Source organism: Molossus molossus, unplaced genomic scaffold (assembly GCF_014108415.1).
Source record: "Molossus molossus isolate mMolMol1 unplaced genomic scaffold, mMolMol1.p scaffold_m16_p_3, whole genome shotgun sequence".
Lineage (NCBI taxonomy): Eukaryota > Metazoa > Chordata > Mammalia > Chiroptera > Molossidae > Molossus > Molossus molossus.
The window spans coordinates 112,180,294-112,207,026 of record NW_023425366.1 but is presented as its reverse complement, the minus strand read 5'-3'; the positions used below and the strand labels follow the sequence as shown (position 1 = coordinate 112,207,026).

Genomic DNA, 26,733 nt, shown 5'->3' with positions numbered 1-26,733 from the left:
TGTCTTATTCCCAGTGATTAGTGCAGGGTCAGAACAGAAGGAAAGCTGCTGAAGGTTTCAAGGTTTCTTCCCCCTATTTCTAGAATAGGCACAGATGTGCCTGGGTTTCTTCTCCTTATCTTTGGAACACGCCTGCCAGACCAGACACTGGCGTGCCTGCCGGACACATCCTACACAGGCAGAATGAAGACATTGCAATGGCTGGATAAGTGTGATGAGACCCCGGGCCTAGAGGCTGTAAACATCTACCCTATATAAGCAGATCCCCCTTCGTAGTTTGGGGCTAACGCCATTTTTTGACCCAGCCTGTCTGCCTTGCAGATACCCTAAATAAAGTTCTGTTTCTGCATCACTTTGGCCTCATTCGTTCCTCCCTTGGTGATGTTACAATTAGTAGCTTAATTGAGAAATAAGGTCTGATATGGATATATAAAGACAAATTTAATCTTTAAAAGTTTCAATTTCACTGGCATGGAAAAATCAAGGTTTTCATGTGCTATTATCTGCCTCACAAAATAGTTGGTCCAAGTTGACACAGAAAATAGTCCTTCCCAGTGACATTTAGAGAATGGAGTTTTTTTTTAATCTTCCCTCCCATTCCCTACCTGGAATGTCTTGCACATTCTATAGAGGCAACTTGGGTTTTAACTAATTCCTATATTTTTACTACTCTAAATAGCTAGGCTAGCTTACTCTCACTTAAATATTTTGATTTCTGTCCAAACAGTAAACTTTCTAAACCACATCTGTTTGTTTTTCTTGTTTGAATCCTAGTGGAATAGGGCCTCCCATTTTGATATTGTTCTTCCCTACTGAGAGAGTCCTGGAGCCGTTGACTCTTCTTTTGATATTTCATAAGGATCTTCTTGGCTCAGTTGTTTCCAATTAAATTACTGAAGTAGAGGGGTTTTTCTTCTAAAATCCAAGTTAGTCACTCAACCCACTATCTTAGATAGTTGAGGCACATTGGGAATATATATGATGTCCCAAAAAAATGTATGCACAAAAAAGTAATTATAAAGCCAGTGTTTATTAAAATATACTTCATTTTAAAAATGTAATAAAGTCTACAGCTACCCTGTATACATTTTTTGGGGACACCCTGTATAATTGCCAGTCTTTCTTCACTTTAAATGTTCTATTGTTTGCAGGGAAGGGGTAGCAGAATTATGGTAAGCATGGATTTAGTTTAAGAAAAAGGTTGAGTATTATAGTTGTGTCTTATTCCCAGTGATTAGTGCAGGGTCAGAACAGAAGGAAAGCTGCTGAAGGTTTCAGACCATTTTGTCTGCCAGCTGCAAATTGTACCTAGGACTTCCATCTGATGTTATAATTTTAACACATTACTATTGGCAGAAGATATTCATGAAGTATTTGGTGGAGGTTATTGTGTCTGTTTGCTGTATGAGGAACAACACTACTAAATGAAAACAAATGTCCAATTTCACCAAGGGGAATCTACCCGTTGGTGGGCATTTAGTCCAAAATAATCAAGTTATCAGAGTCTGCTTCCATCTGAATCACTAGGAGTACTTGTTTAAATTCTGGTTTCTTGAGTTCACTAATAATCAAAGACTATTGTTTTAAGCTGCTCTTTTCTCAAACTTAAGAGATAAAAATTATTAGTGATACTTGTTAATTATATAACTTTCTATCCCCCTTTCCAGGAAATTCTATTTGATGAATTCAGGGGAGGGCCTAGGAATGCATGGCTTTTTTTTTTTTAATCCTTACCCGAGGATATGTTTCTCATTGAATTTTAGAGAGTGAGAGAGAGACATCAGTGCCTCTGGTACTCGCCCCGACTAGGGATGAAACCTGCAACCTTTTTTGGTATGCAGGAGGATGCTCCAACCAAGTGAGCCACCTGGCAGGGCAAGAATTTGTGATTTTTAATAAGTAACCCATGTAATTCTTCCTAAACAAGGAAGTTTGACAAATACTGTGTGGCCTTTGCTTGTTAGCAAAACAGTATTACCATATTCAAAACACACAGATATTTCTCCAAGGTTCATCTGGGTATGAACTACACATACTGACCTCAGCCAGTGAACTTGCAAGATGCAATAATATATAAGCATGCATGGATGACAGGTAATGACTGTCAGTAAAAATAGTATGTGTTTATGAGCATTTTACATAACATTTTAAGTACGGATTAATTTAATCAAATATTTAAAAGTTGTGAAAATAAGGACAATTGTGTCTAATGTTGAGAAACTATTGAAGAAATGTTAATGAAACATTACAGAAGAAATTATGTAGAAAATAGTGTTGAAGAGTAAGAACAATTGAAAATGAGAAGGAAAAACCTTGGGAATGATCAAATAAAATTACTGAATATGACTAATCATCCAGGTGATGTCAGTATAAAAGAGTTTAACATAGAAACTCTATGTTCCAATTTTGAGCACCAAGAAGCAAGATATTAGGGTAAAGTTGTAAATATTACTATTAAATACTTTAAATGTATTATGGCAGGTTTTGTTATTAAGACAGACTGCTTAACTGTTATGAAAGTTGCTTACAAGATTGTATACAATGAGTAAGTCACTACAATGCATATTTCTGAATGGCTAATCAGAGCTATCATGTTAGTGGGCATTGAGATTAATTATGCTTCTTGAAAATAGGCCGGTCTGTTTTTGAAAAAACAGATAATGAATTGCATCACTGTTTCATGTTAGAGCTACTATGATTTGCTAGAATAGCATGTGTTATGGCAGATAACATTAGTCACCACATAATTGTCCCTGGCTCTTTTCAATTTTAACAATAAGAAAGTCATCCCCTAAAAGACTATGCAAATAAAAGAGATTGTATTGTATATTTATTTTCTTCATATCAATTCAGTGTTTTCCATCTTATGGAGCTCTTTCACATGTTGTCTTTTTATGTTTTTATTAAAATCCTATGAGCATCACTCATTCATTATTGTATTTGTGTACAAGGAATGTGAAACTCAGAGATGTTGTGACTTTTCAAAGGTCATATAGCTGTTCATGGCAGGGTTAGGTTCAAATTTTTATAATTTGCTCCATCTCTGCTACAGACCAACCAACCATTTTCATTGGGTTCTGGTTTTCAGATATGTGGAGTTTCTTTTTATGGACTAGTAGGTTTAAGTTATGATCATTAAAAAATATAAGTGGGATATAGACTTTTATTGTTCCTTTAATATGTAAGTATTATGGAATTCAACTGAAACGATAGGAAACTAAAATTAGCACTAGAATAATTTATTAGGTGTGTTCTGCTGAATTTGATATTCAACTTCTATAAAACTTACTGGTATATTAATATAAATATAAACATAAAAATATTGGTTACATAAAATCCAGAAAAGAACAAAAGCTATTTTTAAGAAGTAAAAAATAAAATTGTTTTTAAGCTTGAAATGTGGGGTGTTTTGGTTTTTATTTTAAAATTCTAGGTCAAACATTTGATTCGACAGGAGATCTATAGTATAAATTACAAACTATTTGATAACAAACTGAGAGAATTGACCGAACGCATTGGGAAGACACAGTGCAGGAATAAACATGAAGCAATAGCTGATGAACTCTTCGTAAGTTTCTAATTTCATTTGATTTCATTTGAGTCCTTTTATAAAGTATAAATTGGTGATATTTTATATGTTAGGAAAGGAAAACTAAAGGCAGACCCAAATATGATCCCTGGCTACAAGCCCGATCTACCAGATTTTTACAGATAAAGAATTCATTATATATCAGTAATGTTGGCCTTTGACAGATAATTTTAGAAATATCAGCTATTCTGATATTGGCAGGCTTAATATGTAGGCAGTTTCTTTTAATTAAAAATAGATTCTGTATTAGAGCTTGTATAATCAGTTTCATAGGTTTGGGGCGGGGGAAGTATTATTCTAACATTACTTGCTGATTGGTGTTTCTACCAACATTAATTTTATTTTAGACCAATTAGAAGTTCAATATTTTTATCTCCCATTCTAGAATGTCATTTTAGCATCCAGTAAGAATTTTTTTATTGAATTAAAATTGGTTTATGACATAAGTTTTAGGTGAACAACATTATAATTAAGTATCTGTATACATTGTAGTGTACTTACCACCAAAAGTCTAGTTTCCAGCCATCATTGTACATTTGACCCCCTTTACCCATTTCACCCTCCTCTACCCTTCCTCCCCTCTGGCAGTCACCATCTTTTGCTATCTAAGAGTTTGTTTTTTGTTTTGTTTGTTTGAGTGAAATCAATACAATTTTGCCCTTTTCTGTCTGACTTACTTCACTTTACATAACATCCTGAAGGTTCATCCATGTTGTCACAAATGGCAATATTTCATCTTTTTTAATAGCTGAGTAGTATTCCATTGTATATGTACCACATCTTTAGCTGTTCAGTCAGACGATATATCAGACGTGATTTAAATCTCTGACTTGTGTAAGAATTTCTCATTTATTTCAGTGGATAGTTAAGTCTTTCAGAAGTACTTTGGCAAAGTTCTTCCTCCATCTTTATATGGTATATTATTTAGTACTCTAGTTTCATATTTATTCGTTTTTCTCTTTTAGGCAAAAATAGCGAAACTTCAAAGACGTATTAAAAAAGTATTGTTATCTCAAAGGAATTGTATGGAACCAAACACGTTATCCAGTAATACAGCTTGTAAGGTTGGTATAAACATACAGGAGCTTTAATAACTTGTTTTAGCCCACATTGTAGTGATTGGATTATAAGAATTGAATATATTTCCAAACCAAGACAATAGGATTAAAAGACAGTAAATTGATACTTAGATTGTTCCTGTGACTTTATCTCTGGAGAAGACACCCACAGGTAGCCAAAAGTAAATGCCGTTTGTATTACTTTCATAAGTGAATAGAGAGGTAATTTGTGATAGCCTAGACGATCTGCCTCCCTACTATTTTATCATGATGAAATATATAATAGCAAAGTTGAAAGAATTTTACAGTGAACCCTTGTATACTCAGCACCTAAATTTTTAACTTTACTATTTTAATATATTTATTTTTGTTATATTATCTGTCGATCTATTCATCCTAAGCCATCTTTAATATAGTACATTCATAAGAGAAATTTATTTTGTATCTAAATACACTTTGCAATGTAATAAAAATATATATATATATATATATATATATATATATATATATATATAAAACTCAGCTAGTATAGCTCACTGGTTGAGCGTGAACCTATGCACCAAGAGGTTGCCGGTTCCATTCCTGGTCAGGGCACATGCCCAGGTTGTTGGCCTGATTCAGCCCCAGTGAGGGGTATGCGGGAGGCAACCAGTTGATGTTCTCTCTCATCAATATTTCTCTCTCTCTCCTTTCCTCTCTCTCTGAAGTCAATAAAGAAAAAATGTTATTTAAAAAATATATATATATATGCAATTTAGTGTCCATATTTATTATAAAATATTTGGCAGAAAGTTTTATAGCATATTTGAAAATATACAAAGAATACATATAACATATATTAGCTATAATACATAAAAATAAATGAACACTGGTAAGTTAAGAAGTTGAGCCCCTCAAGTTAAGTAGAATATGATCAGTATTCACTTTGGGGATCTAATTTTCACTGGCTAACAGTGAAAGATGTTAATTTTTGCAGGGCCACAGAGTAGCCTTGTATATTGTTACCTGATTCTACCCAGATACCTTGGGACTACATTTTGTTCCTTCTTTTTTTAAATAAAATCTTTATTATTAGTATTCCAGATGTCGTCGCACCGTGCGCCACCCCTCCCCCCACCCCCGGTTGCCTTCCTTCTGGTTCCCATCTCATCCCAGGACTTCACCATCATATTGTCTGTGACATGGGTAATGCATATAAACATGAAATTCCCTGGTTAATCTCTTCCCAACCCCCATCCTTCCCTCTGACATTTGTCAGTCTGTTCTGTTTCCATGCTTCTATTTCTGTTTTATTCATCAGTTTATTTTGTTCATTAGATTTCACATATAAATGATGTCATGATACTTGTCTTTCTCTGACTGGCTTATTTTGCTGAGCGTAAATACTTTCCAGGTCCCTCTATACTGTTTCAAAGGGTAATAGATACTTCTTTTTTACCTGCATAGTATTCCATTGTGTATGTGTACCACAGCTTTTTTATCCACTCATCTACTGATGAACACTTAAGCTGTTCCCAGATCTTTGCTTTTGTGAATAGCACTGCTCTGAACATAGGGGTGCATATGTTCTTTCTGATTAGTGTTTTAGGATTTTAGGATATATTCCTAGGAGTGGGATCACTGGGTCAAAAGGCAGATCGATTTTTAATTTTTGAGGAAATTTCATACTGTTTTTCATAGTGGCTAACCAGTCTACAGTTCAACCAGCAGTGCACCCTTTTCTCCATATCCTCAACAGTACTTGTTGTTTGTTGACTTATTAATGGTAGCCATTCTGGTCACTGTGAGGTGGTAATTCATTGTCATTTTAATTTGCATCTCTGATGATTAGTGACTTGGAGCATTTTTTCATGTCTCTTGGCCATTTGTATGTCCTGTTTAGAGAAGTGTCTGTTCAGGTCCTCTGCTCATTTTTAACTGGGTTTTTTATCTTCCTTTCATTGAGTTGTAGGAGAACTTTATGTTTTTTGGAAATTAACCCCTTATCAGATGTATCATTGGCACATATGTTCTCACAAATAGTGGGTGGGTTCCCTCTTCATTTTGATGCTGGTTTCTTTTGCTGTGCAGAATCTTTTTAGTTTGATGTAGTCCCATGTATTAATTTTTTCCTTTGTTTCTCTTGCCCTAGGCAATGTTTCGGTGAAAATTCTGTTACCTGAAATTTTGCTGACTACATTTTCTTGTAGGATTTTTATGGTTTCATGACTTACATTTAAGTATTTTATCCATTTTGAGTTTATTCTTGTGTATGGTGTAAGTTGATGTTCCAGTTTCATTTTTTTGCATGTACTTGTCCAATTTTCCCAGCACCATTTATTGAAGAGACTGTCTTTATTCCAGTGTATGCTCTTGTCTCCTTTGTCAAATATTAATTGAGTATAATGGCTTGGGTCAATTTCTAGGTTCTCTGTTCTGTTCCATTGGTCTATATGCCTGTTCTTGTGCCAGTACCAGGCTGTTTTGTAGTATGACTTGATATCCGGTATTGTGACCCCTCCTACCTTGTTCTTTTTTCTCAAGATTGCTGTGGCGATTTGGGATCTTTTTTGGTTCCATATAAATTTTTGGAGTATTTGTTCTAGATCTCTGAAATTCGCTGTTGGTATTTTAATAGGGATCGCATTAAATTGATAGATTGCTTTGGGTAGTACAGACATTTTAATGATGTTAATTCTTCCTATTGGTGAACATGGTATATTATTCCTCTCTCTCTTTTTTTCAATGTCCTATAGTTTTCTGAGTACAGGTCTTTTACCTCCTAAGTGTCTTAATTTTTTTGTTGCAGTGGTAATTGGGATTACTTCCTTAGTTTCTCTTTCTGATAGTTCATTATTGGTATAAAAATGCCATCAAATTCTTGGTGTTAATTTTGTATCCTGCTATGTTGCCAAATTCATTAATTAAATCTAGTAGATTTTTGGTGGAGTCTTTAGGGTATTCTGTGTGCAATATCATGTCATCTTTGAATAATGAAAGTTTTACTTCCTCCTTTCTAATTTAGATGCCTTTTGTTTTTTCTTTTTATCTAATCACTGGGGCTAGGACCTCCAGTACTATGATGAGTAAGAGTGGCGAAAGCAGGTATCCCTGCCTTGTTCCTGTCCTTAGGGGAAATGTTTTTAGTGTTTGCCTATTGATAATGATGTAGGGCTGTCATATATGGCTTTTATTATGTTGGTATATGATCCTTCTAGTCCCACTTTTCTGAGAGTTTTTATCAAAAATGGTTACTAGGCCCTGGCCAATTTGGCTCAGCGACTAGAGCATCGGCCTGCAGTCCAGAGAGACCTGGGTTTGGTTCCTGCTAAGGGCATGTACCTCTGTTGCAGTTTGTCCCTGGCCCTGGTTGTTCAGAGTAGGAGGGAGAGAGAGGAAGAAAGAGAGAGAGAAACATTGACATGAAAGAGACACATCGAGTGGTTGCCACCCACACAACCCAACCAGGGCCGAGGACAAACTACAACCAAGGTACGTGCCCTTAGCGGGAACCAAACCCGGGTCTCTCTGGACCGCAGGCCAACGCTCTAACCAGTGAGCCAAACTGGCCAGGGCTCTCTTGGATTTTTTGGAATAGTTTGAGGAGGATAGGTGTTAGTTCTTATTTGCATGTTTGGTAAAACTCCCCTGTGAAGCTGTTCAGACCAGAGCTTTTGTTTGGTGGGAGTTTTTTTAATTACTGCTTCAATTTCATCAATTGTTATTGGCCTATTCAGGTTTTCTGCTTCCTGATTCAGTTTTAGAAGATTGTATTTTTCTAGGAATTTGTCCATTTCATCAAGGTTGTCCAGCTTGTTGGCATATAACTGTTCATAATATTTTCTTAAAATCCTTTATATTTCTGTGGTGTCAGTTGTTACTTCACCTCTTCATTTCTGATGATATTTATTTGGGTCCTCTCTCCTTGTTTCTTGGTGAGTCTGGCTGAAAATTCATCAATCTTGTTTGTATTTTCAAAGAACCAGCTCTTAGTTTCATTGATCTTTTGGGGGATTGTTTGTTTGTTTTAGTCTCTATGTCTTATTTCCCCTCTCTTCTTTATTATTTCCTTCCTTCTACTTACTCTGGGCTTTTCTTGTTCTCTTTCTAATTCTTTAAGTTGTAGGGTTAGATAGTTTATTAGAGGACTTTCTTTGTTCTTGAGGTAGACCTGTAGTGCTATGCATGTTCCTCTCAGGATTGCTTTCATTGTGTCCCATAGATTTTGGGTTGTTTTGTGTTCATTTTCATTTGTTTCCAGGAAGGTTCTTATTTCTTCTTTGATCTCATTGGTAGCCCAGTCATTACTTAATGACATGCTATTTAGTCACCATGTGTTTGAATGATTTTGAGTGTTTTTATTGTAATTGATTTCTAGTTTCATGCTATTGTGATACGAGAAGATGTTTGATAGGATTTCAGTCTTCGTGAACTTGTAGAGACTTAGTTTGTGTCCTAACATGTGGTCTGTCTTTGAGAATGCCCCATGTGCACTTGAAAAGAATGTATATTCTGTAGTTTGAGGGTGAAATGTTCTGTAAATATCAATTAAATCCATTTGATCTAATGTATCAATTGGACCCACTGTTTCCATGTTCATATTTTCTCTAGATATATCCAGTGATGTCAGTGATGGTCCCCTACTATGATGTTAGTGCTCTCTCTCCACTGAAGGCCTCTGGAAGTTTTTTTACATATATATATTTGGGTGTTCTTATATTGAGTCCATATACATTGACCAGGGTTATATTCTTTTATTGTATTGATCCTTTTAGTATTATGAAGTGACTTGGTTTGTCTCTTTTTGTGGCCTTCATTCTGAAGTCTGTTCTGTCTGATATGAGTATAATTATCCCACCTTTTTTTCATGCATTATTTTTTCCATCTCTTCTCTTTCATTCTGTGTGAATTTTTTGTTCTGAGGTCCGTCTCTTGTAAACAGCATATATATGGGTCATGTTTCCTTATCCAATCAGCTACCCTATGTCTTTTGGTTGGAACATTTAAGCCACTTACATTTAAGGTTATTATTGATAGGTACTTATTTGTTGCCATTTTTATTCTTTATGCCTGTGTTTTTCTTGTTCTTCGTACAACAATCCCTTTAGAAGTTTTTGCAGTGCTGGTTTGGTGGTAAGAAACTACTTTAACCTTCTTTTGTCTGCAAAGCTCTTTATTTCACCTTCAATTTTGAACAATTGCCTTGCTGGATAGAGTAGTATTAGATTCAGTCCCTTGCTTTTCATTACTTTGTATACTTCATGCCATTCCACTGTGGCCTGAAATATTTCTCTTGAGAACTCAGCTGACAGTCTAATAGGAGCTCCCTTGTAAGTAACTTTCTGTCTCTCTATTACTGCCTTTAAGATTATTTCTTTATTTTTTTTAACTGTTTTTTTCTCTTTATTGATATGAGGGAGGGAGGGAGGGAGGGAGGGGGGGAGAGAGAGAGAGAGTGAGAGAGAGAGAGAACATTGATTTGCCACCTCCTGCATGCCCCCCACTGGGGATTGGGCCCACAGTCTGGGGATTTGCCTTGACTGGAAATCAAACCAGTGACCTCTTGGTGCATGGGTCAATGCTCAACCACTGAGCCACACTGGCTGGGCTTCTTTCTTTGTCTTTAATGTTTGCCATTGTATTTATGATCTTTCTCGGTGTGGGTCTTTCTGCATTCATCTTGATTGGGATTCTTTGTGTTTTGTGGATTTGTGTGACTTTTTCCTTCACCAGGTTAGGGAAGTTTTTTGTCATTATTTCTTCAAACAGTTCTCCATTTGTTGCTCGGATTCTTCTCCTTCTGGTACCCCTACGATGTGGATGTTGTCATGTTTTATGTTGTCTCACAGCTCCCTTAAACTTTCCTGCTTTTTAACATTTTCTACTTGCTGCTCTGATTGGGTGTTGTTCTTCTATCTTATTTTTTAACTCACAGATTTGGTCCTCAGCTTCTTCTAATCTACTGTTGATTTCTTCCAGGGTATTATTTATTTCATCCATGTCATTCTTCATTTCCCATTGATTCTTATTCATGGCTTCTGCATCTGTTTTTATGCTTATTGTAGTTCCTACTGAGCTCCTTATACCTCTCATTAAGTTGCTTTTAGTTCTCACTACATTGTTTGAGCACCCTTAAAACCATTACTTTGAATTCTTTATCTGATAGATTGCTTGCCTCCCTTTCATTTATTTCCTTTTCTAGTGATTCCTCCTTTTCTTTCATTTAGGGGTTGTTCCTTTGTCTCACCATTTTAGCAGTCTGGTAGTTGGGCCAGATGAGACGCACCAGGTCACGTTGACAGGTCTGTATTTCCAGGGGTATCAGGTCATGGCAGAGCCAAATCTTGGATCCAGTCCAGTTGTCTGGGAGTGTTGGCGACTTGCCGCAGCACTGGTGGAGCCAATGGCTCTCAGTGGCAGTGGTGGTTCTAGGCAACTGTGGCAGCGGAAGTGGGGCTGATAGCTGTAATAAGGGCCTTTGGGCTGGTGGCTCTGGGTTGGTGCTGGGCTGGCTGGGCTGGTGGCTCTCATCCGCTGCGGTGGCCAGCAGGGCTGACGGCTGGAAACTCACTTCTGCAAGTCCCTCAGGGACACGGTTGGCATCCTCTGGTCAGATGAAGGTGTGGCAGAGGCCATTGGTCCAGCAGGGGAGGGTGCAAATATGGCCTCGGGGTGCTGGGACTTGGCCACTCCCTACTGCCTCCTTCCAAGGAGGATCCAGTGATTCCTCCAAAATGTCAGTGCTTTCCATCCCCAAATGAGGAGAAGCACTCTGCCAAGCATTGCACAGCAGCAGCCAGCAGCTCCCCCATCCAAAGTACCAGAACTGGCTGCCCTAAGTTCCTGCACTGACAGGCAGATGCTCACCCACACTCACATCCACTCACATTCTCTCTCAGTTTTGCTCATCCATTCACACGCTTACCCTCACTCCAGTCTTGCCTGCCACTATGTTGAATCGAGATATATATATATAATTGATTTATAGAGAGGAAGGAAGGGAGAGGGCAAGAGACGAGAGAGAGAGAGAGAAAGAGATACACCTATGTGAGAGACAAAAATGGGTCGGTTGCCTCCTGCATATGCCCTGATCCAAGATTGAACCCACGACCCTTTGGTGCACGGGATGATGCTCCAACTAACTGAGCCACACTGGCCAGGGCAACATAAAGCATTTTAACATGGGTTTCATTCAGTAGGGTTCAGTATCTGTTTGTATCTTTATATAAAATTCAAATATTTTCAGTATACACTCACTGGATTTTTTTTTCTTGTAGTGTGTTTATTAACTTTGGTATCATAATTATGTTAGTCTCAATGGATAAATTGGGATGTATTCTTTCCCATTTTATGAAAATGTGTATAAGATTTTTGTTACTTCCTTAAATGTTTGAGAGTATCCACCTCTGTAAACTGAGTAAGGAGGTTTCTTTGTAGGAAGACTTTTTCTTGAAAATTCAATTAATGGGTATAGGACAATTCATATACTTTTTCTTTCATCTTGTATCATTTTTATAAACTATTCTTTGTAAGGAATTTGTCCACTTTATCTACATTGTAATTCTCTATCACTTGTATTTTTTCTGTTTTTTATCATTTTCTTCCTCTTACATACTTTGGATATAATTTGTTCTTTTTCCAGCTTATGAGAGGAACAGCATTAATTTTTTAATCTTTTCTACTGGAAAACATTTAAAGCTATATAATTGCTTCTAAGCATGCTTTTTCTTAACAGCTAAACATCTTCTCAGTGCAAATATTATAATATCATATTTGATATATTGTATCTTTGTTTTCCATCAGTTGAAAGTAATTTCTGTTTTCCCTTATGGTATTGTTATTTGACCTATGGGTTATTTAGAAATATTTGTTTAATTTCCAAATATTTGGTACTATTCTAGGTATATTATTTTTACTGATATCTAATTTCATTTTGCTCAAAGAACATACTATGTAAAATTCCAATCTTGACAGTCAATTGACACTTACTTTGTAGCCCAAGATAGGGTTTCCCTTGGTGAATATTCCATGTATTCGCGAAAAAAAAAAAAAAAATGTTTGGTGTAATGTTCTGTAAATGTCTCACTTTTGTGTTAATTGTGCCAGGGTGGTTGATAGTGGTGAATAATGGCCCCCAAAAGATGTCCATGACCTAATCCTCAGAACCTTTGAATATCTTACTTTACATGGTACAAGTATCTTATAGACAGGGAGATTATCCTGAGAGCTCAGTATTCATAGGGTTCTTATAAAAAGGAATCAAGAAGGTCACAGCAGAAAAGAGATGGGACAATGGAAGCAGAGGTTGGGATGTTGCACTGAAAATGGAGGAAGGAGTTATGAGCCAAGAAATGCTGACAGCTTCTAGAATCTGGGAAAAAGGAAACAGACTCTCCTCTAAAGTTTCCAGAAGGAATGCAGCCCTGAAAACAATGTGATCTTGGCTTGGTGAAACTGATTTCAAATTTCTGTTGTTTTAAACTACCACGTGTGATAACTTGTTATAGCAGCCTCAGGAAACTTATACAGAATATAGTACCAGGGTATGTGAGATTCTGCTTTAACAAATAGCTAAAAATGTGGAAGTGGATTTGGAATGGGGTAATAGATAAAAGCTAGAAGAATATTTAGGAGCATGACTTTTTTTAATCCTGGATTGCCTTGAATAGACTCTTAGTAGAAATGTGGATGTTAAATACTACAAATTAGGGCTCAGAAAAGAAATGAAGAGCCTCTTAGAGAAAACCTATATATAGTCATAGACAATTTCTAAATCTTCATAAAAAGACTTTGTAGAGTCAAGCCAGTGTGGCTCAGTAGTTGAGCATCGACCCATGCACCAAGAGGTCATCGGTTCGATTCCCAGTCAGGGCACATGCCCAGGTTGTGGGCCCGATCCCCAGTCGGGGGCATGCAGGAGGTGGCCAGTCGATGTTTCTATCTCTCTTTCTTCTCCCTTCCTCTCTCTCTCAAAATCAATAAAGAAAAAAAAATTAAAAACAAAAAAAGACTTAGTAGAAACGTGGACATTTAAAGGCACAGTTGGTATGGACTCAAAAGGAAATGAGGAAAGGGTATTCATGCTACATTGTGGCAGGAAGCTTAGCTGAATTGTGTGTTCTACAGTGATAAAACAGAAAAACAAAATTTGTAAGTGATGAACTTGGATTTTTATTAGATTAACTGTTTTTTATCCAAGTGTGGAAGGTTTGACTTGGTTTCTTGATTTTTATAGTAAAATGTGAGAGGGAAGAGAGAAATCTAAGGAGGAATTATTTAGCAAAAAGAAACCAGGAGGGCTTGATTTGGAAAATTCTGAACCTATCCAGATTGCAAAAGACCCTAAAGATAGGAGGTTCTGTGTCAGAAAAGCATGGTCTAGAGAGAAAGCCAGTGGTGTATCAGGACAGGCTTTTGTTAGTACTTTGGAAAGATCAAAAGATCAGAGTATTCAGTCACGCAGACAGCTCTCTGCAGAGATTAGGCATTTGACTATCTTTCAGCAGGCATTTACCCTGTTTAGGTTCAGTGTGTAGGTCCTGGACTTCCTGGGTGAGCTATAGTCCATTGACAGTTTACTTTTCAAAATTCTTGCAATGCTATTCTGATTGGCTTTATTCTGACTCCACCCGACCTCCTATTCAATTTCTGCAGGTGCTGCCTGGACTCCCCAGTGACCTTGGGTGGGAAGTTTAGAAAATGTTGGCCTATGGTCACTGCCACTGCAGTAGATTGGGCCTGTAGCTGCCCCAGATGTGAAGAGACACTGTTGGTGCTTCAGTAGTTCACACTCACTGCTGTGTCCAGTATGGGATGATGGCACCACTGACACTGCAGTGGTGATTGATTCCTAATTGGCTTTTGCTAACATTGCTACTGCAGCCACTTAGGGCCACTGCTACCCTAGGTGTCAGGTGGGGAGCCAGCTGACAAAGTTGCTGGAGTGTTTCTGGCTGCTGATTCTGCAGGTATGGAGTGGGACACAAGCCAACCCTGCTCTATGTTTGGAGAGGACAGGTTCCTAGACTTTCTGACATCCAGTGCAGGATATATAGATAATAAAAAGAAAACTCAGGGAACTGCCTGGCCATTGTGGCTCAGTGGTTGAGCATCAACCTATGCACCAAGAGGTCGCTGGTTCGATTACTGGTCAGGGCACATTCCTAGGTTGTGGGCCTGATTCCCAGTGGGGGACATGCCAGAAGAGGCCAGTTGATGTTCTCTCTCATTGATGTTCTCTCTCATCGATGTTTCTCTCTCTCCCTTCCTCTCCCATCCTTTCTAAAATCAATAAAGGAAAAAAAAACTCACGGAACTCACTGTGGTGTTGCTCCTCAGACTTGAGGTCCCCGAGCTATCTGCCCTTTTCTTTCCACCTTTCAGAGGCATTTTATGATTATCTGTTGAATTATATCAAAGGTATTTAGTTGTGCTTAGAACGGAGGAGCTGTGAAAAGTGAACCTTTGCCACCTTGTCCTTGAATACCAGTATTTTTGCTATTATTTTCCAATGTTTGCACCTATTTCTACATATAAAATCTGTACATGTAATATAACATTTCAGAAAACTTCCTTTGTGCACCTGCATTTTTGTTCATGTTATCCATCAGAAAAGCCCATGAGTTAGGTAATCAGTTGATCCTTTTGTATTGATTAATATACACAGATATTTTAAATACTGAAAGTTCTCAACCAAAGCATGGACCAAATATAGCTCCAAGTCTAAATCTTCAGTTTTGTATGGAAGGACACAATTGGTAACCCTCCCCTCAACTGCTTTTACTTTACCCAATTAACAGGTTGCAAATTCAGTAACTCTGAATTTGGATAAGAACCCAGAGTCAGTTAATAGTCCAGATGAAAGAAAGACTTCTGTAAACTCTGAACCTTCTAACCCTTCAGAAGAAGCAACTGAGAAGATTGATTTGTCACAGGATCATTATGAGCCTGTTTCTGAAAGGTAGGCATTTCCATAAAAATGCATAAACTTATTTATCTAAATATATGCTTGCAAACATATACTTTTTTGTTAATTAAACATAAAATAGCCTAAAGTTTCATATTTATAAGAACACCTTTTTTTTTTATTATTATTATTGTGAAGGAATGGAATTGGTTCTCCAAAGCTTTTATTGTTGTTTTAACAGTACTAAATAAAATTTTGAATTGGCTAGGTGTCAGGTTTTTATTGTAATGCTTTCCAGCTTCAGTATGGTGTCTGGAGAGATCAACTGGAGCACTCCAGTAGTTTCCAGTTCTATACATGGAAAAGCCAAGACCCTATGAAACAGTGGTTTAAAAAATTACACAGAGGAGTAAGTAAGACTAGAGAAAAAGTGCCTAAAATTTCACATGTTGAAAGTAGTATCATGACAACTTCAAATTACAATGAACAGATTAAATTATTACATGACTGAGTCACACAGCAGTTGAGACACCTTATCTCCAAACTAGTCTAAAGGATTTGGGGTTTATAGGAAAGAACTACTTTAGTTTAACAAAGAAACATAATTAGTGCATTTTAATGAATTATTTTCTCTTCACTGGTGATTCTCATCTGTTTGAGTCTTTATATTATTATTTATTTATACTTAACATTTACCCCTTAAAATGTCCTATGGTTTTCTGTTTATATGGTAAATTATACCTCACCTTTTAAAAAGAGGAAACTATATAACCAGATTAAGTAATTAAATAATGGCCATCATTTGAAGAGCACACCCTTTCCTCCAAATTACTATGCATACCGAAGGATGCTATAAAACAAAGGAGAAGCAGAACTGATTTACACCATTTGCAGTAGATTCTTGGTGTTTGGGAATATACATGCAGTTTTGGGGGGAAAAAATTATAGTCCATGGTATTGAGGCCCACATTTTAATTATAAACCAGGAAGCTGCTATGAAGAAGACATTTATTTAGTTGTTGAAAGCAAGAATCACATTTTAGTGAGTCTTTGTTATTTTCACTTGTTGATACATGTGCTAATACTCATCAAGTGACAAAAAGAAAAACTCTGATGACAAGTGAAAAAGTGAAGACAAGGCACCATTAAAAATAGCATTTATTGACTATGTCAAATTTATCAGTGGCTTATATCTGTGATATGAACATTCCACTTCAGCTCCACCATAATGAATAAAGAAACTACAGTTTATGAAACTGTTTCAGGCAGCACTCTCAGCCATGATGAGTGTGAGAATAGGTGACAATGACCCTGATGGATGAGTCCAGTGGTGAGTTTTATAAAACATTTAAGGAAGAAACACCACCAGTTTTAAGCTACAGCAGGTACTCTAATAACATCATTTCATTTAACCTTGTTTTCTTATGTTGAGATGCTGTAAGAATTTAATTCTTGTTTATATCAGTTACCCTATGGTAAAGTTAGCTTTGTTATAGTTTGTTTGCTTAAAGTCACAGAACCTAGTAACAATGTTAAGAGGACTTTCTGTTTTCCAAAGAATAAAGAGGGAATATTCTTCAGTTGGTTTTATCAGACCAGATGCTAAAATCTAATAACTCTGATACTCCCAATATAAAAATTTTACAGAAATGGAAAATTACAGTCTATTTTTATCTATGAAATAAGTGAAAATATCTTAAACAAGATACTCATAAGCCAAGATCAGCAATCCATAAAAGTTGTGTGTGTCTCAGGAATGCTGCAAGGTTGATCTAACAACAAAGTAATGTAATTTGCCAGGAGGAGAATCACCAGCTTACAATAAACGTAGGAAAAAGAGCATCTACAAAAATCCTAAAACAAATCCGATGGTGAAATATTGGAAATATTCCCTTTGAAATACAAAATAAAAGGATGCCTGCTGTCACTACTTTAACATTATACCAGACATCTTACCTAATGCAAAAATGTAAAAAAGAAAGAAAACTAAATATATAAAAAATTGAAAAAGAAGGGCCCTGGCCCATGTTTCTCAGTGGTTAGAGTACTGGCCTGTGGACCAAAGGGTCATGGGTTTGATTTCCGGTCAAGGGTACACACCTGGGTTGCAGGTTCAATCACCAGCCTGGGTCGGGGTTTGTTCAGGAGACAGTCAGTCTCTCTCTCTTCTCCCCTCCCCTCCCTCTCCCCTTCACTCTCTCTTAAAAAAATCAATGAGAAAAAGTCCTCAGTAAGGATTAACCAAAAAAAAAACACAAATATTATTACTATTCTTTGATGATTCAGGGTATGTATATAGAAAATCCAAAAGAATTTGCAGATACATTACTAGGATTCATAAGATTTTAACCAGATTGCCAAACTCAAATATATAAGAAATCAATTGTATTCCTATATATCAGATATAAACAATTAGGAAATGAGATTTTTAAGAATTCAGATAACACCAAACATAAAAAGCACCTAGGAATGCATTTAACAAGACATGGTAACTGAAGCAAATTACAGAACTTTGAGAGAGATTGAAGAAGAAGATAGATAAAGTTAGTGTGTTTATGGTTTGGACAATGTAATATTATAAACTTTTATTTTTGTTTACATTAATTTATAGGGTAACATTTCAATCAGTTTTTCAGTGTTTAATTTTATGGAACTTGGCAAGCTTATATGATTCTAAAATGTACATGTACGTACAATAGGTTAAGATCCTTTAAGTAGAGAAACAAAATGGAAGGAATTACCATCAAATGTCAGAACATTACAAGACTGCAGTGTATAGGATAATGTGATATTGCCAAACAGAGCAGTGTAGCAGAGTCCAGTAACCTATACACACACGCACACACGTATATGTGATATATGATGAAGATTATTTGGCAGATCATTAGGGAAATGATTGACTTTCAATAATGGTGTTGTTAATTTGCTATTCATTTGGGTAGAATATGAAAGATACTGGATCCCTATGTCAGGCTATACAAAAAAATCAATCTTGTAGATTAAAGAACTGTCTAAAAAAAATTATGAGACAGTAATATAGAATGTCTTCATGAACTTCAGATAAGGAATGATTTCTTAAGATACAAATACTCTTGCCCTGGCCGGTTTGGCTCAGCGGTTAGAGCGTCGGCCTGCGGTCCAGAGACCCAGGTTCAGTTCCCGCTAAGGGTGCGTACCTCGGTTGCAGTTTGTCCCCGGCCCTGGTTGGCCGTGCAGGTGGCAGCCACTCGATGTGTCCCTTTCACATCAATGTCTGTCTGTATGTCTCTGTCTCTCTCTCTCCCTCTCTCCCTCCCTCTCCCTCTCCTCTGTCTTCCCTCTACTCTATCTGAACAAAAAAATGGAAAAATGTCCTCAGGTGAGGGTGAAAAAAAAAAATACTCTTGCTGTAAAAGAAAAAAAAAAGATAAATTTTACCACATTAAAATTAGAAACTTCTTGTCTCAAAAGGCACAATAAAGACAGTGAGAAGCCCAGCCAATGTGGCTCAGTGGATTGAGCGTCATCCCATGGACTGAGAGGTCCTAGTTCGATTCTCGTTCAGGGCACATGCCTGGGTTGTGGGCTTGATCCCCAGTAGAGGGCTTGCAAGAGGCAGCCATCGGTATACCTCTTTCACATAGATGTTTCTATCTTTCCCTTCCTTTCTCTCTAAAAAATCAATAAAAACATATATAAAAAATAGAAGACAGGCCATAGATTGGGAGAAGATACTTGTAGCACATATAACCTGTTGGGGACCAGTACCCAGAATATATATAAAGAACTTCAACATATCAATGAGTAAAAACAGATAATACAAAAGAAAAATGGGCAAAATACTTGTACATCTACTTAACAAAATAGGAATTCCAAATGGCCAATAAACATGAAAAGATGCTCATCTTCATTAGTAATCAGGGAAATGCAAATTAAAACCACAATCAGACACCATTTCATATCACGTAAGGAAGACATTTTAAAATCTGACAATACCGGGTATAGGTGAGGTTTTGAAATAAGGTCAGTTGGTTTTATTTAATATTTTGTTGTTGGTTGACTAGATTGGTATAATATTTTAGGGGGAAAATGGCATTATCTAGAAATTTTGAAGATGCTAGCATTCCCATCCCTCAATATATATCCTAACTAGAAACATGTACACACACACACACGAATGTTTATTAGCAGCATGTTTCATAATAGCCAAAAACCAGAAGAAAAAAAATGTTCATCTACAATTGAAAAGAAAAATAAATTTCAGTAAGACCATACAGTGGGATTCTGTACATTAGTGAAAATGAAGGAATTGTGGTCACATGCAACAAATAGTATGAGTTCCCATAAAACATTGAAAAAGAATAGTATGATTCCATTCAAATGAAGTTCAAAAATAGCTAGAAAAAAATATAAAGTACATATATAATAGCCAGAATATATATATAACTTAGGAATTCAGAGAGTAAGACATGAAAATTAACACCACAAATGCTATTTTGGGAGGAGATTTATGATATAGGATGGAGGCATACAGATTTCTGAAGTGCTGATAATTTAAAATGTATGTACCTGAGTGGTGGTTATGTGGGTGCTAGTTTAACTTATTAAACTGAACATGTATTTTTAATTCAATTTGAAAATATCTATTTGAAATTTTAGATTTTTTATGTTTTATATAATTCTACTGACATGAGTTCATAACTACAGTACAGTCTTACTTCTTGTTTTCTATTTGTCCCATATGTCTTATGGTCCTTTTCCCTATATGTGTCTCTCTTTTTATTTTAGAATTCTTGTGGATCTTTTCTCTCCTTTCCCCATTACCTTGTTAATATACATCTTTCCTTGTTTCTTTAGAAGTTATCCTAAAAATCATGATATGGATTCGTGATTCTAATACTAGTCTATTATGAATTGCTACTTTTACCATTTGTAGGCAGTGCTTAACTTTAAAACTCTATTTACTGCCCTCATCTTTTGTGTTTTCATGCATTTTAATTTTACATTATTTAAAATCTCATAAAATAATATCACTATGTTGTACAGTCATTATTCAGAGTTGCCCAAATATTTACCCTTTCTGTTGTTTTTCATTTCTTTCTGTCTTTTCGTCTTTCTATCTGGGATAATTTTGCTTCGCCTGAAGAACTCATTTCTGTATGTATATATGTGTGTATGTATGTATTTATTTATATGTTCTTCTCAGGATAAATTATGTCAGTTATTTGTCTGAAAATATTTTCATTTTATCTTTATTTTTACAGGACATTTTAACATGGGTATTGAATTGTAGGTTAACAGTTATTTTCTTTCAGCACTTTAAAGATGTCAGTATGTTGTCTTCTAACTTCTATAATTTTTGTTGAAAAGTTAGGCAGCAGTCTTATCGTTGCTTCTTTGAAAGTCATGTCTGTGTTTCTCTAGCTGCTTATAAGATATTCTTTACTTTGGTTTTTATGAGCATGATGCTAGTTGTGAGATATTTGGTTTTGCTTTTTAATTTATCCTGATTTGGACTTGAAATCCTTGATTTTATGGCTCATTATCTTTCATCGTCTTGGGAAAATGTTTAGCCATTATCTCTTCAGCTATTGCTCCTGTACCATTCTATCTTTTTCTCCTTGTGATATCCTAAGTACATGCTTCTCTGTACACTCTACCTATTCTGTTCTCCATGCTGAGATCTGGATATTTTCTACTAACCTCTTTTCCAGTTTATTAATCCTCTCTTCCACTAGATTCAAGTGGCTGTTAAGTCCATGTATTGAGTTCTTAATTTCAGTTTGTTTCATTTTCGGTTCTCCCCTTTCCTTTTGAGTTTTTTTTTTTTTTTTCTTCAATTGATTTTAGGTGGGGGAGTGGGGTAGAGAGAAACTTCAATCAATATCTATCGGTTGCCTCCTGCACATACCCCAACGGGGGAATCAAACTCACAACCTGAGTATGTGCCCTGACTAGGAATTGAACCCTCCACCTTTTGGTGTATAGGACAACCAACTGTACCACACTGGCCAGGGCCATTGGATTGTTTTTTATGGATTCAAATTCTCAGGTGAAATTCTTCATTTTGTCATCCATGTGTTAAACATTGTATCACTGTTATTTTCTGATCTATTTCTCAGGACTCTTGTATCTGGATTACTTTGACCTCTGCTTTTATTTGTTATTTTTTACCTTTGTCCTGTTTCTTATTGTGCCTGCTGATTTTTATTTGCATCTTGGACACTGTGTATTGAAAATTATAAAGGCAAGGCTCTAAATGATGTTATCTTTCATCAGAGTGGGTTCACCCTGTACTCTGGCACATAGCAGAGAGAGGGACATAGCCTCTACTGATTTTAAAATATGCCTACATATTCTTTGACACCCCTCTCTTTAAAAAGGTAGAACCACCCTGGCCAGTTTGGCTCAGTGGTTAGAGCGTCGGCCTGCAGACCCAAGAGTCTCAGGTTTGATTCCTGTCAAGGGCATGTACCTTGGTTGTGGTTCGGTACTCTGCCCTGGTTGGAGTCATGCAGAAGGGAACCAGTCTCTCACATCGATGTTTCTCTCTCCCTCTCCCTCTCTCTCTCCCTCTCCCTCTCTTTCTCTCTCTCTCCCTCCCTCTCTCCCTATCTTCCTCCCTCTCTCCACCCCTCCACTCTGTGGAGAAATATCCTTGAGTGAAGATTTAAAAATAATAATAAAATAATAAAAAGGTGGAACCTAATTCCATTTCTTGGATTATACTTAGTGACAGCATTTAGAATATAATAGGAGTGACAGTATGTAATTAGATCATAAAATACATCATAGCTTTTTTACTTTCTCTTGGATTGGTTGCTCTGGGGCTAGTAATTTTCATGATAGCATGGCAACAAGCATAGGTTACTTGAGGACCAAGCATCCTATGTAGAGTCCCACATGGTGAGGCAGTCTGCCAACAGCTATGTGAGTACATAAGCCTTTTTGGGGACAGAACTTCCAACCCCAGTCATGCCTTCACATGACTGCAGCCCCTGCCAAGTTAACATCTTGACTGTAACCCATGAGAGATCCTGAGCCATAACCCCCCAACTATACTGCTCCCTATTTCTTTACCCACTATGAAACAATAAATGTGTTTCTTTAAGCCATTATGTTTGGGGATAAATTATTATAAAGCAATAGATAAATCATACAACATTTCAATCCAATAAGGAATTGAGCAGAACTGAGGCCAATTTGCAGTCTTTATAAGACGATCTATTCTGATTTTCCCCCATTCCTATGGTGTAGCCCTGTAAGAGTTCCACGAAGAAGCCTAGGGTATTTGCTATGGCTTCCCTCTATTGCTTATCTTGTATTCCAATTTTTATATCCCCAGTATAGTTCACTGTGACTTCAGCCACTTTCTGTTTGGCTTCTTAGTATTCATGAATAGCTTGACAAATGCCTTAAGAAGAACACCAGTGGCAAGTGTCTGGTCTACTTCTCGATATCCTCCTCCTCTCTGGGATCTTAGTTCTTCCACCACAGCTTTCTAATCTTGTCAAACAGATATTTTAATTTTTTTTCCCCTGAAAACAATTTTTCAAATTGTTCAAGTGTGTGTTGGGGGGGGGCTATATCACAGCAAATCTACATAACAATTTATGTACTTTTCTATACATATAATTTATTTTTAAATCTTAGAAAATATTTAAGAAATAAAGGAACTTTTAAAAAATAAATTTTGTTCTCCTTATTATAAATCTAGAGAAAGCCAGGTTTAATTGTTTTGTCTGATAGCGCAAGTATTGAAAGAGAATTAGTGCCATTACTAACTTTGTATAATAATGATTGGATTTAGAAATTTAAGCAATTTTCTGTATAGAATGTGAAAGGCAGTAACAGCTGAGTTGAAGAAGCTCATAGATGAGAAAGCTTATAGACCAGAATACATATTTGATAAAGAAGTAACTTGCTTAAATAGGAAAAAAATACCTTTATGTGCAGTCATTTCCAAAGATGAAAAGTATGTCAAGATCTAAGACACTCACTTCACCAGTGTTGAATGAAATATTAATATTATCTAAAAAATGTCTTGCATTGAATTTCTCATGAAGAAATATTTACAGAGATACAAAGTAGAAAAAAGCATTTACCAGCCACAGTATAAGAAATTTCCTACTGTTTTGTATGTGTGCTTTTAATAACATTAAACTTAGTTAATAATAAGCTTATCCCTCTTTTACAGATGAGCAAACCTGAGCCAGATTTCTAGCCCCAAAACACTCAGCTAGTAAATGGAAGAGTCAGGATTTAGACTCAGGCAATTTTGTCTCTAGAACCCATGTTCTTAAACTACTTTATTATTATAATATTACCTAGATAATTCTAATTACTAATTTTAGACACAGAAATTGTTCTCCAAGGCAAAGTGCAAGTAGCAAACATGTTAAGTGCATGAAAATCATTAGTTTCCTTAGTTTTCTTCCCAGATATGGTTCATTTAAAAAAGAGCTATCATCAGCAGCACTCACTGGACCAGTTTCATGAAAGTTACATACCTTTAAATGCTAATGGAATTCTGGTTAGATTCCAGATTTATAGATGGCTTCCTCTGGATACAGATAGCAGCTTTATTCACACACATACACACACACAGTATTAACACAGTTATAACTCAGAATACTTACTGAAAACTACACAATCAACAAGTGTATAGCTTGGTGAATTTTGACAAAGCCAAATACATTGTGAATTATCACCCAGATCAAAAACAATATCAGCATCATCCAGTCTGTTCTGTGCCACATTCACAGTCACCAGTCCCACCCTGCCACACCAAACTAAACAATCACCATTCTAACTTCTAACATGGTCAGTTGTTTATGTTTGCATTTCACCTTTATATAAATGGAATCATACTCAATGAACTCTTTGGTATCTTACCACTTTTGCTCAAAATTATGTGTTGTGAGATTCATCCAGATTGTTGCTTAGCAGCAATAATTTGTTCATAAGCATTGCTATATAATGTCCATCATGTGAAGACACCACAGTTTACCCATTCACAACTGTCGATAGGTGTCTGGATTTGCATAGGGGGTAAATTATGAACAGTGCTGCAGTGAATTACATTCCTGCTTACGTGTCTTTCGGTGAATGTACTTAACACATTTCCATTGGGCATTTGCCAGGAAGTGGAATTGGTGGGCCATTGGGTATGTGCATTTTCAGGTTTAATAAATACTGCCAAACCACTTTACCAAAGAAATTCCATGTTACTCTCCCACTGAAAGTACGTAAGATTTTTGTTACTCCATATTTTTGTCAGTACTTGGTATTATCTGCCTGTTTATTTTAGCCATACTGCTATGATCGTAGCATCACATTGGTATCACATAATTTGTAATTCCTTCAAATAATGAAGGTAAGCACATTTTTAAGTTTGTTAGCCATTTGGACATCTTCTTTTATAAAGTTTTTCTAACACTTTTGCATGTTTTTCTTTTGAGTTGCCTTTCTTTTCCCATTTTTTGTCAGATATATTTACTGTAAATATCTGTTCCCACCCCAAATCTTCCTGCTTTCGTAACAGTGTCTTTATATAAATTGACTCTTCTTAATGTCAGTGTAGTCTTTTTCATAGATTCTTCTTTTCTGATGAATATTCTATTTGTTTTACCTGTATTCTCTATCTCTCCTCAATATTCTTAAAACTATTAATCATAGTTTAATGCCATTGTTTTAACTCCAGTATATGGATCATCTGTTTCTGGTGGTGTCCTGTCATTTTCTGATCATTTGACTGTCTGTTGAAATACTTGATAATTTCTGAAAAATTGGTGAGGCTCTGAATCATACCATCTTCTTATATGCAGATAGAGCAAAACTTGATCATCTAATCTACTTCGGGGATTATAAATTGAGGCTTGTTCTCATTTTGAAAATGCTCCATCTACTTCTTGTTCATTCTGGTTCTTAAGACATAACCACCCATGAATGCCAACCAAGTATGAAATTATAAGAGGTGGAGAAAGAAGCATTGAAAAAAAGAAAGCCAAACATTTCTTGGCAGTTTTACAGGGGTCAGACATTTGCTCTTCCTTTGGCTATAATGAAGAGACTTATAATCATGAAACAGCAGGTAGAGTCCTTAGATGGATATAGCTATGTGGGGCTAAATTAGTCCTGGACTCAGGACTGCAGTGCACCTACCAAAAAAAAAGGAATCAAACGAATCCTCAATAATTCATCGGAAAACAAGGTCCAACATTATTTGAAGGGATGAAATATCATCCAACAGTATAAATTTTACATTTGACATCTAATAAAAAAATTAACAGGCATGCAAAGTAGCAAACATAAAAAGGAGCAAACAAATGATTAAAGCAAACATAGAAATAATATGGTTGATGGACTTAGCAGACAACACCACAAAACATATTATCAGTATGTTCTTTGTGTCCAATATAGTGAAAAATGTAAACATGATGAGAGAAATAAGAGATATTTTTTTAAAAAAAGGACCCAAATTGAACTTCCAGAGATGAAAAATACAATAAAAGTGAAAAGTACATTAGATAAGACTAATAGAATAGATAATTACTGATTTTTTAAATCAGTGAAGTGGCAATAGAAACTTCAAAAAAAACATGAAAGAAAAGGCTAACAAAAATATGAACGTAGCATCAAAGACCTATGAAACACTATCAAGCAGTCTAATATCTATATCATTGAAGTATCTCTAGTCAGGGGTGAGGGGATCAGAGAAATATAATTTCTAAAATTTTTCCCAATTTGGTGAAAATTCTAAACCCATAAATATGTAAAAAAGAAAATTAACGAACTTAAGCAACAGAAGAATAAAGAAAAACCACATCATAATTAGATTGCTGAAAGTCAGTGGTAACAAGAAAATCTTAAAAGCAGCCAGAGAGAAAAGACACATTATATAAAAAGGAACAGAAGAAATAAGATCAGGAGACTTCTCACTGTAGTTGTAACTATGCAAACTAAAAGACATCTGAAAAGTATTGAAATGGAAAGACATCTCTAAAACATTGAAAGAAAAACTATTCAAGTTTCTACACTTGGTGAAAATATGTTTCAGATGTGTAGAGGAAAAATGGATTTTTCACACTAAAAAAAAATTGTGCACTACAAGAAATGTTAAAGGAAGTTCTTCAGGCAGAAGGAAAATAATACCAGATGGAAATTTAGATCTATGCAAAGGTAAAGTAATGAAAAGTGCTGGAAATTAAATACATATGGAT

General features: G+C 36.0%; 1 protein-coding gene across 1 annotated transcript in view; it reads left to right on the top strand.

The window, feature by feature from the left end:
• The window catches only part of ATF7IP2 (activating transcription factor 7 interacting protein 2), a 40,114-nt gene that overhangs the window by 3,593 nt on the left and 9,788 nt on the right, over positions 1-26,733 (top strand). Inside the window, exons 3-5 of the mRNA XM_036280708.1 lie at positions 3,434-3,568; positions 4,555-4,653; positions 15,426-15,586. Of these exons, the coding sequence (XP_036136601.1) occupies positions 3,434-3,568; positions 4,555-4,653; positions 15,426-15,586 (395 nt within the window). The remainder of the gene's footprint in view (positions 1-3,433; positions 3,569-4,554; positions 4,654-15,425; positions 15,587-26,733) is intronic.